General features: G+C 55.2%; 1 protein-coding gene across 2 annotated transcripts; it reads left to right on the top strand.

The window, feature by feature from the left end:
• Window positions 1–3285: 3285 nt before the first annotated feature.
• LOC127576782 (kazal-type serine protease inhibitor domain-containing protein 1-like) lies at window positions 3286–14512 on the top strand. 2 transcript variants are annotated; one of them, XM_052027519.1, is made up of 6 exons: window positions 3286–3462; window positions 4476–4604; window positions 8828–9435; window positions 12675–12835; window positions 13553–13700; window positions 14341–14512. In XM_052027519.1, exons 3-6 carry the CDS (start codon window positions 8940–8942, stop codon window positions 14421–14423), a joined length of 888 nt encoding a protein of 295 aa, XP_051883479.1. In that variant the 5' UTR covers window positions 3286–3462; window positions 4476–4604; window positions 8828–8939; the 3' UTR covers window positions 14424–14512. The 2 variants fall into 2 exon arrangements, with proteins under 2 accessions (XP_051883479.1, XP_051883478.1); XM_052027518.1 differs by lacking the exon at window positions 4476–4604 and having other exon boundaries at window positions 3287–3462.
• The last annotated feature ends 230 nt before the right edge of the window (window positions 14513–14742 follow it).

Here is a 14742-nt window from a genome sequence, read left to right as displayed (position 1 = left end):
ACCTGCCTGCTTTTACATTCACTGCTCGGACTACTGAATGCCAGTATTCCATCAGTCTTCCCAACCACATTATCTGCTTCAGGTCAAGTCGAGTTTATTGCCATGCGCACGAGTGCGGTGAGGTACAGGGATAGTGAGGTACAGGGACGGTGAGTACGGGGACAGTGAGGTACAGGGACAGTGAGGTAGAAGGACGGTGAGGTAGAGGGACAGTGAGAAGTTTGCTTGTCGCAGCATCACAGTCACGTAGGTACAGGCAACACACAGAACATAAATTAAGCATAAATTATACAGACAGTGAAGAAAAAGACAGTGCAAAACAAGACGTTAGTGCAAAAAATACAAAGACATCCACGGCAGTGCGAGAGGTGGTGCATAGTGTTCCGGTGCTGAGGTGGGGTTAGGGTTGTGCAGGTCAGTTCAAGAACTTGATGGTTGTTGGAAAGTAGCTGTTCCTGAATCTGGTGGTGTGGGACTTTAGGCTTCTGTACCTCCTACATGTTCCCCTCCCTCCCACATGTTCCCCTCCCTCCCATATGTTCCCCTCCCTCCCACATGTTCCCCTCCCTCCATGTGTGTTCCCCTCCCAAGTGTGTTCTCCTTGAACACATCTGTGATACTCACCTCAGCCGCTTGCCGTGGAGTGAGTTCCACTTGTTAATACAAATGTTCTCTCGGCTTTCCTGCATTCATCACTGACCCTCTTAAATTGGATCCTGATCTTCCCCACACATGGAAACACCCTCCCCATGTTTAGCAAATCAATCTGAGAAAATCCGAACAGCCTGTGGAGGCTCAGTTATTCCTAACCATAACTTACACTCTTGGCACAGTCCATAGCGATGTTTTTTGCACCCCCTCTGGTGCCTCAGTAACCCTTCTGTAATGTGGAGACCGGAACTCAGCACTCAGCACCGAGTGTGGTCTAACCAGAGGCTGTGGTGTTCAGCAGACCCCCTGCCTCTCACTTCCACCACCATTTAAATCCACTGCATGTCGTGGAGAGAGGGGATGGTGAGGCGGTGGTTGTGGAGTGGAGGGGGGTGGTAACAGAGGGTGTGTGAGAGAGGGACACAGAGCAGGGAGTGAGAGAAGGGTAGAGAGAGAGAGAGACGCACAGAGAGAGAGTGAAAGAGGGGCAGAAAGAAAGAGACAGAGGAAGAGAGAAAAAGAGACAGAGAGAGACAGGAGAGAGATTTAGAGAGACAGAGTGAGCGAGGGGCAGAGACGAGGAATGATGGGTGAACGGGAAGGAGAGAGTCTAAGATCTCGCCTCTGACAGGAATTGGGCAGAGTTCTTTGTGCTGCTCTTGGGCAAGTTGCTCCTCTGCCCAGAGACAGAGACAAACACAGTGGAGGACAAGGGAACTCATTTGCAATGAGCTGCAGGCACTTGGCAGGACAGCCAGTGGGAGGTTCCTGGCTACATCTCACTGTTGCTGCAAACATCCTGAGTCCATGAATTCATTTTATATGCTGTCTGAGCGGATCAGCTTCATCCTCAACTGCTTTGAAGTCAATTCTGTATCAAATTCCCTCACTGTCTGAGCCACCGGACCCTAGCCCCACCCAATAATGGAGCACGTCATACCAAGGTGCAGCCCACTGAGAATGGGGCTATGTGCTGTCTGCCCTTCCCATTCTCTCCCACTGGAAAAATTCCCAATGGACAGCACCTTTTCCCATTCATTCCCACTGGACACAATCCCGACAGACTGCACCCCTTCCCATTCACTCCCAACGGATGCAATTCAAATGGACCAAACCTCTTCCTATTCACTTAACAGGGCTCATTGCTTCTGAGCACAGAACTCCCTGTATACTGTGGCTCCAGTTACTTGCAGACTGGATCCCCGGAAGAAATCCATCTCACCCACACTGGAGTGAGCCTGTGATTTGTCGCCATTTTCCTGGCAGTCCCGGAAGCCCCAGCAATGGGATGAGTGGTGGGTAGCTGATGTGGATTACATGGCCACTGGGCAGTGACAGATGACCTCCAGCACTCTGCTGTGGGGTGGGGTGGCATGTTCACATGGACAGTCCCCATCTCAGAACCATGGAGATTCACCATGGAAAGGATGAGGAGGGAGAGTTTGCAAAGACTATTCAAAGTCAAGTTTATTGTCACATGCACAGGTACATGTGTGCACAGGTACAGCATTAGAGACACAACATTCACAAGAAAAACATAAATTAGAGATAAAGTATACAAAATTATGCAAGAAAGAACATAATTAGAACAAAAGAAAAGGTCCATTGTAGTGGAAAGTGGTAAAAGTGGTCCTAGTGTTGCTGTACTGTAGTGATTAGGGTTGTGCCAATTGGTAAATTGGTTTATTATTGTCACATGTACTGGGGTCCAGTGAAAAACTTTGTGTTGCATGCCATCCATACAGATCATTTCATCACATCAGTGCATTGAGGTAGTACAAGTGAAAACAATAGCAGAATGCAGAATAAAGTGTCACAGCTACAGAGAAGGTGCAGTTCAGGCAGACAATAAGGTGCAAGGGCCATGATGAGGTAGATTGTGAGGTCCAATATTCATGTTATCATACTACCGTTCAAGATATATTAATATATTATAGGTTGAAGTGAGAGAAAGGAGGACTAGACCAAGAGGTACACAAAGTGACTCAGTGGTGGACAGACCCAGAGACAAGGATTGGGCAAAGTAGAAAAACGAGCTGGAAAACTAACTGAGGAATATCAATTTTTCTGATTTTCACTGTTCTGAGGAAGGGTCTCATTGACTCTGTTCCCCACTCCACAGATGCTGTCTGATCCAATGAGTGTTTCCAGCCTTTTCTGTTATTAATACAGATTTCCAACATCTGCAGTTGTTTTGATTTTCAATATTAACCAGGAAACAGATGGCAAGGAAGAGTGAGGGGTCAAGAGAGTGCAGTGAGGAGGGCAGGGGTGTGATGGTGGGAGAGACCGGGAGATGGAGAATATTGTTCCAACTGCAGTCGCTCACATCTCAGGACGTCTGAAGCCTCTCTCCAGTCAGTGGGGTGGTCTGGAGGGTTCTGGGTGATGGGGAGGGAGAGGGGAGAGAGCGACCAGAGGGAGGGGAGGGAGGGAGGGGGAGGGGAAGGGTGGAGAGAGAGGGGAAGGAGAGGGAGGAGTGGGGAGAGGGGGAGAGGGAGGGGGAGGGGTATGGAGGGAGAGGGGGAGAGGGAGGGGGAGGGGTATGGAGGGAGAGGGAGGGGTGAAGAGGGTGAGGGAGGGAGGGGTGGGGAGGGAGGGGAGGGGTGGGGAGCGAAGCTCCGCCGCCTGGGCAGTGATTTAGGGGACAGGTGGTTTGCTCCTTCAGTGTTGGCTGGATCTGGGGTCCGGTCACTTGCGCCAGAGACCGAGCGAGCGGATGATGCAGCTCCGGCTGAGCGTGTGACGGGCTGTTCGCCCCGCCGAGCCCTCACTGCGGATCCGGCGATTGCGGGAGAGCAGCCGGCGGAGGTAGGGAGCGGATCCGGGCAGAGACCGGTCGATGCGCCGCCAGTCCCGCTCCGGCTCCCGCCGGAGTCACCCCCAAACCGGAGCGGAGACCGACCGGCGTCACCACCACCCCCCCCCCCCAACCTCCGTGTCTGCCGTTCACTGAATCTAGAGAGTGAAACCGAGCGATGTTACAGGGGCAGAGAGATGGTCGGGGAGGTGGTGTGGAGGGAGGGAGAGACGGTAGGGAGGGAGAGGGAGGGGGTAGAGACGGGAGGGGGGAGAGACGGGAGGGGGGAGAGGAGTGGGGAGGAAGGGGGAGGGTGTGAGAGAGGGAGGGAGAGGAAAAGAGGGAGAGGGAGGGAGGGAAAGGGACAGATGGTGGGGGCGAGGGAGAGAAAGAGGGGGGCGAAGGGGCGGTGGGAGGCAGAGACAGACAAATGCCGAGAGAGGGAGACGGGCGGGCGAGGTCGGGGACGGGCAGACGGAAAAGGGGAGACACAGCCGGTGGCGGACCGACAGACCACCCTCATTCACCTGCACCTCCTGCTCCCAGACCTTTGGTGGAACCTTCACCCTGACCCTGACCTTGACCCTGACTGTCTCACGTTGTGTCTGTGCCCCCCCCCCCGTTCTCTCTCAAACTTATCATTTCATTTCCCATCTATTTTCTCCATCTCTATCATCTTTCAGTCTCTCTCCCTCTCTCTGTCCCTCCATCTCTCCCCTCCGTCCCTCTCTCCCTCCCCCTCTCTCCCTCCCCCTCCCTCCCTCTCTCCCCCCCTCTCCCCCTCCCTCTCTCCCCTCTCCCCCTCCCTCTCTCCCCTCTCCCCCTCTCTCTCCCCTCTCCCCCTCCCTCTCCCCTCTCCCCCTCCCTCTCTCCCCTCTCTCCCTCCCTCTCTCCCCTCTCTCCCTCCTTCTCTCTCTCCCTCCCCTCCCTCCTCCCTCCCTCCCAAGGGGAGACACAGTAACAGACACAGCGACAGACGGACACGGTGACTGTCTTTATCCCTGAACACCCTCTGTACAAACAGGAGGAAGGCTTAATTCAAAAGTGCAAAAGACCCCAGAAAGTGCCGGAAACACTCAGCGGGTCAGACACGTGTGGAAGGAGAGAGTTGATGTTTGAGGTCGACGTTAAACCAAGGAGCGTTCTGAGACGGGTGAGTGAGACACCGACAGCATCGCACAACTCCCAGTGAACGAGCGGGTGCGGTCTGAGGTCATGGCAACTTGAGCTCAGTGCTGCTGCTGACGGGGCGACTCTCGGGGAGCGTCGGTGCTGCATTCGGTGCTAACTGCAGAGTCAGCGACGGACTTCCCAGGGACCGAGAACTCAGCCTCCTGCGACCACCGTGCCCCCTTCCCCGAGCCCCTCTCTCTCCCCTGTTTCCCCCTCACCTCTGCCTTACCTGCTCCAAACCGCCCCCCCCTCCCCTCCCCAGTTCCGTATTCAGTACTCACTGGGGACTTCAGGGAACTGTGTGCATGGGATGACCCATCCCCCAGCCACGTCCGACCCCTCGCTGACTTCAGGTCACGGAGATCTGGGGCAGGTAACGTTGTCCAGGGGACCTCCGGTCCAAGTCACCCTCATAGGGCAATGATCCCATCCCACTCCTCTCTCTGCTTAATCCTGGGATAGAGGGGTGGAGCATGATCCCTAGGGAAGGCTAAATGAGCAGGGGTAGGAATGGGGAAATTGGGATTCTGATCACCTGAAACAATGGAGAGTGCCGCAGGAATGGGTGGTGGGAGTCAGTGGGAAGGGAGGTTAGAAAAAGAAGTGATGGTCTGAGGAGTTGTGGAGGTGCTGAGTGGGCTGGGATGTGAAGGTGGGGGATATGAGGAGGTGGAGGTGAAGGTGAAAATGCGATACATTTATCCATGGGCATTGATTTCACCTGCCTGTCTGGATTCATGTGGCAGTATGAGGGTGGACACCTTGCCCGTCCCCGTCAGTGGCCCAGGGTCTGACAGCACTTCTGATCACCACACAGTAGGACAGGCCTGGTCAGGGAGCAGGCCAGGTGGCAAGGCATGGCCCACCTGGTAGCTGGAAACTTCCTCCACACCCAACACCCATCCCACCAAAACTGAGAGTGGGAAACTCCGCCTCCATCCCCCAGTGCTGGGGACTCCTCCCTCCCCACCGTCCCCATCCCCCCAGCACTGGGGACTAACCCCTCCCCCCATCCCCCTCCCAGTGCTGGGGACTCTCCCCCTCCCAACCCCACCAGTGCTGGGGACTCCCCCCACCTCTCAGGGAGAGCGGGGGTAGGGGGTGGGAGGGAGAGTGGGGGATGGGGGGAGAGTGGTGTCGGGGGAGAGGGAGAGCAGGGGAGAGAGATTCTGAGACCAGAAGTTGCAATGGGTTAGAGAGTGAAGGGCAAAGCTGGAGGGAGGGTGGTAGGGGTGTGAGGGGTGGGAATGGACAGGAGTGGACAGTCAGAGAAAGTGGGAGCAGAGGGACCAACAGAAGGGATGAGAGAGAGAGCTGGACAAAGGTGGGGTGGAGAGAGATGGGGAGGGGTCTGTGTCTCTAGTGAATTGACTAAATAATCAGAAACCCTTCCTGTGATTTCTCAGGGTGGGGAGATATTCCTAGAGAAACAAAGGGCTGCAGATGCTGGAATCTAGATGAGAAACACGATGATGCTGGAGGAACTCAGCAGGCCAGGCAGCATCCATGGAGAAAAGCAGGTGGTCACCGTTGGGGGCATCACAACTCCTGTTCTCACCCAACGGCTGACTGCACAAAGCTCCTTCCAGCCCACCGATCTCATCACCTGATATTGTTAACAGTCTCTCCCCAGGTACTGACTCCCCTACCTCAAAACTACCATCACCTCCTCCCCTCAAACATCCACCCTTCCACCCCTCTCCAAATTAGTCCCAGCTCCTGACTGCCTCTCCTCTAAAGCTTTCGGAATGAAGGAATCGCTCCTGACCTGTGCTCCTCTTCCCTGGAACTCTGTGCAGGGATCCCTCCAATCACATTTCCAACTCTGGGGTACCTCAGAAAGTGTGATTCACTGTGCCCCCCTCCCCCCTCTTTGTCCCTCTCCCTGCCTTCCTCTGCCTCCCCCCACCTCTCTTTCTGTCTCTCTCTCCCTGTCTCTCTCTCTCTCCCTGTCTCTCTCTCTCTCCCTGTCTCTCTCTCCCTGTCTCTCTCTCCCTGTCTCTCTCTCTCAGTCTCTCTCTCTCAGTCTCTCTCTCTCTCTCTGTCTCTCAGTCTCTCTCTCTCTCTCTCTCAGTCTCTCTCTATCCCTCTCTCTCTATCTTTCAGTCTCTCTCTATCCCCCAGCCCATACTCTCGCTCTTGCTTCAGGCACTGGAGTCCTGGATTCCTTTTATTTGGCGACTCTCTGGAGACCAACACTGACATCATTCTTTTCAACAATGTGTTTCAAGTCTCCATTACACTGACAGAAGCTTTCGTTGGAAAAATGTTGCAGCTTTTGCCAAGGGCTCCCTCCACACTCCCTCCTGATCCTGATACTCAGCATTCCGACAGTCCTTCCCAAGGGATTGGGCACAAGTGTGGAGAATACATTTCAGGTGTCACGTTTCCAACCCCCGTGACTCCTGCTCAGACTTTTTTAAGAAAGCTATATTTACATATTTGCAATGTGCATATAATTCCAATCAGAACGTACAGTGCACACAATTCAAATTCAAATTCAAATTAAATTTGGAACCAGCTGTGTCCAGGACACACTCCAGCTCCTGCAGCCCCCACAGGTCCCAGAAGGCCTCCAGAGAGTCTGTGGACAGCACGTGCTCCCTCTCGAGGGACACTCGGGCATGGATGTATCCTCGGAGGAGGGGCAGGCAGTCGGCTCGGGTGGAACCCCTGATGCCTGGACTGACGAGGAGGTTCCCCCAACCGACTCACCCAACCCCCCACCCCCCCCCACACCAGGGGCGTGGGGCTGAAGCACAGCTGGAACTTGAGGAGAAACCCCTTCAGGCACTCTAACGGGGGCTGCGCCCTCTCGCACTCGGTATTTACAAGGAACACAGACTCCTCTGGGCCACAGGCATCCTGGGAGTCCATGAACCAACTTACCAACCTGCTGCACATGAACACTCTCACCCAGGTCCCCGACGTAAAGGGAGAGGCCTCCCACATGGACAGACCACCACTGGGGACTCCCCCTCACTATCGGAAGGCAGAACGGGCCCTCTCGCTGTGCATGGACGGCTGGCGAGGGTGAGGGTGTGCGGGAACAGTCTGTGCACGAATGCATCATGTGATGTAGAGAGGCACGGGGTGCGCTTCTGCGAGCTGGCTTGTGTTACATGGCACCTGGGTCCAATAACCAATTCCAGTCCAGCTGGGGTGGCCCCCCACCCACGGGCCCTCTCAATGACAGGACGGCCAGAGGCCAGGACCCCCAGTGACGAGCAGCTTCCTCCTCCACCGACCGCTCCATCCCTTTGTCCAGCCCCCCCCAGCAGTGACACCTCCCTCCCCTAGCGGGGGAGTTCAGGACACCACGTCCCACCTGGGAGCTGTGTGTTGTCCTGAAGGCAGTGTCCCCAGCAGAAGAAATACACCACCAGCACACGCCATCCACGAGGATGGTCTCTGGACAGCGGGCTTTGCAGGGTCCAACGGTGGGAGGCTGTGAGCTGGGGACAGGACACCCTCGATGCTCCGAATCACATCCCAGGCACACAGCATCCAGCAGCCAGGAAGGACGGGAGCACCACCACAAGCAGGTTCCCTTCAGAGTCCCACACCGTACTGACTTGGGGATATCTCGTCGTTCCTTCGTCATCACGGGGTCCAAACCCTGGAACTCCCTCCCCAGCAGCACTGTGGGAGCTCCTTTGCCAGGAGGTGGCTTGAGAAGGGGGCTCACCCCCACCTGCTCATGGGCAGATAGAGATGGGCAATTCATTCACAGGGCAACAGGTAAGATGCTGGAGGAACTCAGTGAGTGAGGGAAATGGACAGTCGACATTTCAGGTCGAGACTCTTCATCTGGACTGAAATATGGAGGGGAGAGGGCTGGTATAAAGAGGTGAGGGGAAGGGCTGGAGCAAGAGCTGGCAGGTGATGGGTGGATCCAGGTGAGGGGGTGATAGGCAGATGGAGGAGGGGGGGTGGGGATGGTGACAGAGGCTGGGAGGTGAGAGGTGGGGGTGACAGAGGGCTGCAGATGGTGGGATCTGATGGGAGAGGAAGGTGGAGCCTGGAATCACGGGAGGGAGGTGGGGAGGGCAGGTGGGGACAGTGGGGGGAGAGGAACAGATTCAATGAATGAATTGGCAAGTGCTGGGTGTATTGGAGAGGGTGTAGTTGGCAGAGACGGTGGGTTGTCCTGATCTTGGATGGCTGTATAACTCTCGCCATTTGCATTTTCCTGTGTTTCAGGTGCCGAGCTGTGGGAATAATGAGCTGGGTCTGAGTGAGCTGTTATTCCTGGGAAAACCAGTGAGATTCCAGGGAATGAGTCTGCTCTGTGGACCAGATCCAGGCAGAGACGATGAAGTCAGCTCTCTCCGCTCTCATTAGTCTGATCCTTCTCCTTGTCATAAGCGGGACCCCCCTGGGGTCTCAGGGGATCGCCGTGGGATCCGTGGGCGACGTCCCCCCAGGGTGGCGGACGTTGCTGGACGAGGGCACGGGTTGCCCGGGCTGTGATGTGGGGCTGTGTGCCCCTCCCCGGGGCTGCCTGGCTGGGATAGTCAGGGACCCCTGTGGCTGCTGCTGGGAGTGTGCTAACATCGAGGGGCAGCTGTGTGACCTGGACAACACCAACCACTTCTATGGGCAGTGTGGGGAGAACCTGGAATGTCGGCTGGAGCTGTCCGGCCTGAGGGAGGGGGAGATTCCCGAGCCCCAGTGTGTGTGCTGCTCCAGCCGGGCTGTGTGTGGCTCCAACGGCCAGACCTACCCTCACATCTGCCGGTTCCAGGAGGCAGCCAGTGCCAACCAGACAGCCAACCTCACCCTGGCGCACCAGGGGCCCTGTGAGGCAGGTAGGAGGGGGTGGGGAGTCAGTGGCAGGGGCAACTCCTGTCTGCTCGGGGCCAATATCCACCAGCACACCACATGAACACAGGAAAATACAGTCATAGAGTCAGACAGCACAGAAACAGGCCCTTCGGCCCAACCGGTCCGTGCTGACCAGGTGCCCATCCAAGCTAGTCCCCTTTGCCCGCGTTTGGCCCATTTCTCTCTAAACCTTTCCCATCCATGTACCTGTCCAAGAGTCTTTTAAATATTGTCATTGTACCTACCTCAACCACTTCCTCTGGCAGCTCGTTCCACATACTGACCACCCTCTGGGTGAAAATGTTGCCCCTCAGGTCCGTATTAGACCTCTCCCCTCTCACTTCTAGTTCTTGATTCCCCAACTCTGGGAAAAAGACTGAGTGCATTCACCCTGTCTATGCCCCTCATGATTTTATACACCTCTATAAGGTCACCCCTCAGCCTCCTACACACCAATGAATAAGTCTCAACCTCCCTCCATAACTCAGTTCCTTGAGTCCCAGCTACATCCTCGTAAATCTCCTCTACACTCTTTCCAGCATAATGGCATCTTTCCCATAGCAGGGAAAATTCTGAGTGTGGCCTCACCAACACCTTATACAACTGCAACATAACATCCCAACTTCTGTACTCAGTGCCCTGACTGATGAAGGCCAGTGTGCCAGACACCTTCTTCACCATATTCAGTGACACTGTGACACCACATTCAGGGATCACCTATCACCTGCCAGCTCCACCTCACCCCTCACCCCTCACCCTCACCTCGTTACACTGGCTATCTCCCCTCTACACTCTCAGTCCTGATTCAAGGTCTGGATCTGAACTGTCGACCATCCCTCTGCTTCCACAGATGCTGCCTGACCTCCTGAGTTCCTCAGGAAAATAGGAGCAGGAGTAGGCCACTCAGCCCCTCAAGCCTGTGCCACCGTTCAATGTGATCTCGGCTGATCTGCTCCATGCCTCATCTGCTCTTCTGTCCCAGTTCCCCTTTGCCCCCAATCCCCTGATCTTTCAAACATTTATCTACCTCCCGGGGGAAACCCACGTGGTCACAGGGAGAACATGCAAATTCCACACAGACAGCGCCGGAGGTCAGGATCGAACCCAGGTCTCTGGGTCTGTGCACCACTGTCAGTGGGAAAGAGGCGTGAGTGGGGAGATTGGAGTTCAGCCACAAATGTCTCTAAAAGTTGGTTGACAGGCAGAAAAAAATAATTAAAGTACATAAAGGAGGAACGTCAGTTTTTACCTCCAGGGTGTGGAATACGAAGAGTTAATGTTGGGCTGTATGATTTATGGTTCTAGGTAAAAGTTACAGGAGCTCACTGCTGGCAGAGGCTTCCAATGTGGAGCTGTGGGAGGAGCAGGGGAATGGGACTGTCTGACTTAGTGCAGGAAGGCAGCATCACCTCAATGGGCTGAATGGCCTTGTGTGCTGGAACCATTCTAGAAAGACCACCTCCCACTCAAGCCCACTCCACAAGGGTCAGCTGGGTACAGATTCACCCCGGGGTTGGAAAGGTGTGAATTACTCAGAGACTGGGCTCACTCCCATGAGAGGTGGAGATTCCCGGGCACCCAAGGTGGTGTTTTGGGGCTGGTCAGGTGAAAGGAGAGAGAGAGAGAGACACCTGTCCCTGTTGGGGTCAGCCCAGGACAAAGAGACAAACCTCAGCATCAGAGCCACCATTCGGGGGGATTTGGGAAGCTCGAAGGGCAAGGGAATCTGGAGCTCCCCTTCCCCTCCCCACGAGCTGCTGAGGCTGGGCACGGGTTAGGTCCTCTGCCAGCCATTTGTTGGGTCAGACTGTTACCAGGGGAGGTAGGTGTTGTTAAACACAGATCTTTTAGTTTAAGATGGAAGGGATGGTCACTGTGATTCAGACATAAATAATTCCCCCCCCCAGCTCCCTTTCCTAAGCAATTTCCCAGCTGTTGCTTTTCCATCCGTAATGAGCTTTTAACGATATTCTTTCGAGAGTTCATCAGTTTGACAAGTGTTTCTAATGGAGGGAAATGGCACAATCCCAGCCATGGCCTCCCACAGCTCGAGATCATCTTAACAGATTCCAGGCTGCAGAGGGCCAGATTCCGAGTGTAGTCTCCAGGAGCTTGGGCAGCGTTCCAGCGATTCGGAGCGGGTGAGAAAAGAGGAAAGCAGATTTTCCAATGTGTTGTCAGAATGGAGGGAGAGGACTGGGGGTGGGGAGCGGGGGGGGTGTGTGTGGTACCTGGGGTCTGTAGCTCTGTCCTGCTGGCACAGACACCAGTGATGGGCAGTGAGAGGCTGGTACACGCACCCCACCCTCCCAATGCCCGAGCCCTGCTCTCTCCCAGCACTGTCATAGTGGGCGGGTAAGTTGCTCTCCCCACCCCCGCCTCCTTTCTGGACTTTGGTTTTAGGAAATCCCCTCACTTGAGTTTAAAATTCCTTTGCCCTTCATGTGTCACCAATGAAATCAGATCAAGCTCTGAAACCCCGTTAGTAACTGAAGAGACGGATATCAACAAGCATCTGGGAAGTTTCGCCTTGACTTTTAACAAGTGTAAATTTATTTTAGAAACACTGGGGTTTGTGTCAACCTCCCACTTCTCCTTTTCTTCAGCCCCCGGTGATGATTGCAGAAGGTCGACCCGTACGCTAGATTTGACGTTATAGTTCGGACATCACTATCCACCCCACTCCCCCCATCGCTCTCCTCCCCCCATCCCCCATCCCCTGCTCCCTGCCCCCGTTCCCTGCCCCCCGCTCCCTGCCCCCCACTCCCCTGATCCCTGCCCCCCACTCCCTTGCCCCCCTGCTCCCTGCCCCCCATTCCCTTCTCCCTGCTCCAGTTATCCAGCTTCGCTTCACTTTCATTCCACACTCCTCAACTGCCGAAGGCCATTCGGCCTGCAAATCTGCTCTCCCATTCGGTTACCTCATGCCTGACCTGTGTCTTGGCTCCAAGTATCCTGTGTCCCGATCCCTTTTGATGTTCTTACCACCATGACCACATTCTCCACACATCAGTAGAGCAGGAATGGGGCTGGATTAATTCCCTGGAGGAGTGCTGGGCTTGAATCTCTCTCGGCCTGGTCGCTTTAATGTCTGTCCAGCGAGTCCATCCAATGGGCTATTGTGTAAGGGGTTCTTCAAGCCCATCACCTCTTCAGTCCTCGCATCCTCCCAAGTAGCCAGGCTCTCTGTCCGGGCTGTGTTATGTGGCTCTTCTTGTCTCAGTTCCACAGATCATCTCCCCTCCGTTCAGCGTGTGGAATACCACTGGAGAGGATGTCATTTTTGGCTGTGAGATCTTCGCTTACCCAATGGCTGCCATCGAGTGGCGGAAGGAGGGGCTGGAGACCTTCCTGCCGGGAGACGACCCCCATATCTCTGTGCAGGTACCTCACCTCCACAGCACTGGTAAATGCTTCCAGTCTGCCACAGCAGGGTAGGGACATTCCCTAACAACCAGAAATGGAAACTCTGCCCATGGCTCATTGGTTGGGCATCAGGCCAGACTTGTTGGTGATGACAAGGTTGTGTGTGTGCAGCTACTTTGAAGGTTTTATAAACTCATTGCACTTGTTTGGTTTCACCATCATGCATCTGAGTTCAGGTCCAGGGGTTTAAGGATTCCCAGGACACAGGACCTGGCCCTGGGGTGGGGTCTACTGCCCCATCTGCTGATCCTAGGGCTTCCCAGTCTTGGGGGACTTGCAGAGAGTGGGGAAGTAGCCTCCCGGTGACCTGTGGGTGTGGTGGGGAGAGTGGGCTGGGAGGGGCACAGTGGGGAGGGCAGTTGGGGACAGGCTGGAGGTGTGATGGGAGGCTGGGGTGCAGGGTGGGCCTTGGGAAGGATGGACCTGTCTGGAGAACCAGCTGTGAGCAGGATGACTCCAATGGAAACAGCAAATGGTTCCCAGCCTTTGGACGATGTGGGCGGTGGTCAGGAATAACTCAGGGAATGGAGTCCAATGCAAAGCCAGAGCCGTCAGTGAACGCCAGGGGTGCTTAACCCTCCCTAGCCACACCAACCCCCCCCCCCCCCCAGCAGTCATTGACAGCGACCCGTCCAGGTGACCCTCCAGCATGGGTCTGTTTGTGTTTTACCACAGTTTCGAGGAGGCCCGTTGAAATATGAAGTGACGGGCTGGCTGCAGATCCAGGGGATCCACAGCTCTGATTCGGGAACGTACCACTGCTGCGCTCGGAACAAACTGGGAGAGGTCTCGGCAGCTGCCAGTCTCACGGTCATCTCACCAGGTGAGTGAGGGTCCGGGGGAACCAAGGGGGAACAGTGCTTCAAGCCCACATCCCCTTCCACAATGGGGCAGCATGGAAGGAGGCCATTCAGCCCATCGTGCCGGTGCCCCATCCCTTCTCTAAAGGTCTGGTGGAACCACTCTTTCTGTGGTCCAGTATTTGAAAGGGCAGTGGGGAGAGAGTGGGGATCATTATTGGGCTCATTCCATGACCTCATAACCCAGCGACATCCCGCCCCACCATGTCCTGGCCACAGGAGGGCAGAGTGGGGCCGGCTGCTGCTTCCCAAGGACATCAGGTGTATCCCAGTCTCCAGGTGAGATCAGGTGAACTATCCTGGGATCAGGCTGGCAAACTGGAGCTCTATTCGGGTCACATGTACTCCTCCCCCCCCCCCCCCCCCCCCCCCCCCCCCATCTTCAGCCAAGTGACAGGAGGCCATCCAGCCCTTCAAGCTGGCTCCATCCGTCAGTCAGATTATGACCTGTAGTCAACCCATGCAGCCCCCTATTCCCATCAGTATGCCAACCCAGACTCTAGCTCTTTACTTAGGCTCCAATCACCCCCACCCCACCCCCAGCTTCTCTGGAGTGGAGTGTTCCTCATTCCCGTCAGCCATCGCTCCCCATTTCTCTTTCAGATCAGCTGGGTGAGGCAGACACTCGGTGGAGGCAAGCCCAAGCAGTGGCAGATGATTATTCCGATCCCGATGACTATTACTGAGGACTAAACCGTAGCCACCAGGAGACAACAGTAATTGACTTGGATGAAGCAATGGGTTATAATAAAGTCTGCTGGTCTCACCCAAATAATTACTCGATCTTGTTCTTGCTTTCCTTTGGTTTCAGCTGGCGTTTGCCAATGTCCCTTTGAGTGGGTTCATTCCCAATGGCTGCTATCGGTGACCCATTCAGTGAGCTGAATTACTAATGGTGTGCGTGTGAGTGGGTGGGGTAGGTGCTAGTAAGAATGTAGAAATGGGAGGAATTCACTCAGTCCCTCAAACCTGTTCCTCAGTTCAACGGCAGATCTTGACCTATCT

This window comes from Pristis pectinata, chromosome 12 (assembly GCF_009764475.1).
Source record: "Pristis pectinata isolate sPriPec2 chromosome 12, sPriPec2.1.pri, whole genome shotgun sequence".
Taxonomy (NCBI): domain Eukaryota; kingdom Metazoa; phylum Chordata; class Chondrichthyes; order Rhinopristiformes; family Pristidae; genus Pristis; species Pristis pectinata.
Note: the sequence above shows the minus strand (reverse complement) of the source record. Positions and strands in the feature narration are given on the sequence as shown.

Bases quoted from the DNA above. Each gene is read 5' to 3' on its own strand.
- LOC127576782 (XM_052027519.1), top strand. From the start codon at position 8,940: ATGAAGTCAGCTCTCTCCGCTCTCATTAGTCTGATCCTTCTCCTTGTC. The intron at 12,836-13,552 runs GTACCTCACCTC...GTTTTACCACAG, and splicing joins ACCCCCATATCTCTGTGCAG to TTTCGAGGAGGCCCGTTGAA. The intron at 13,701-14,340 runs GTGAGTGAGGGT...TTTCTCTTTCAG, and splicing joins TCTCACGGTCATCTCACCAG to ATCAGCTGGGTGAGGCAGAC.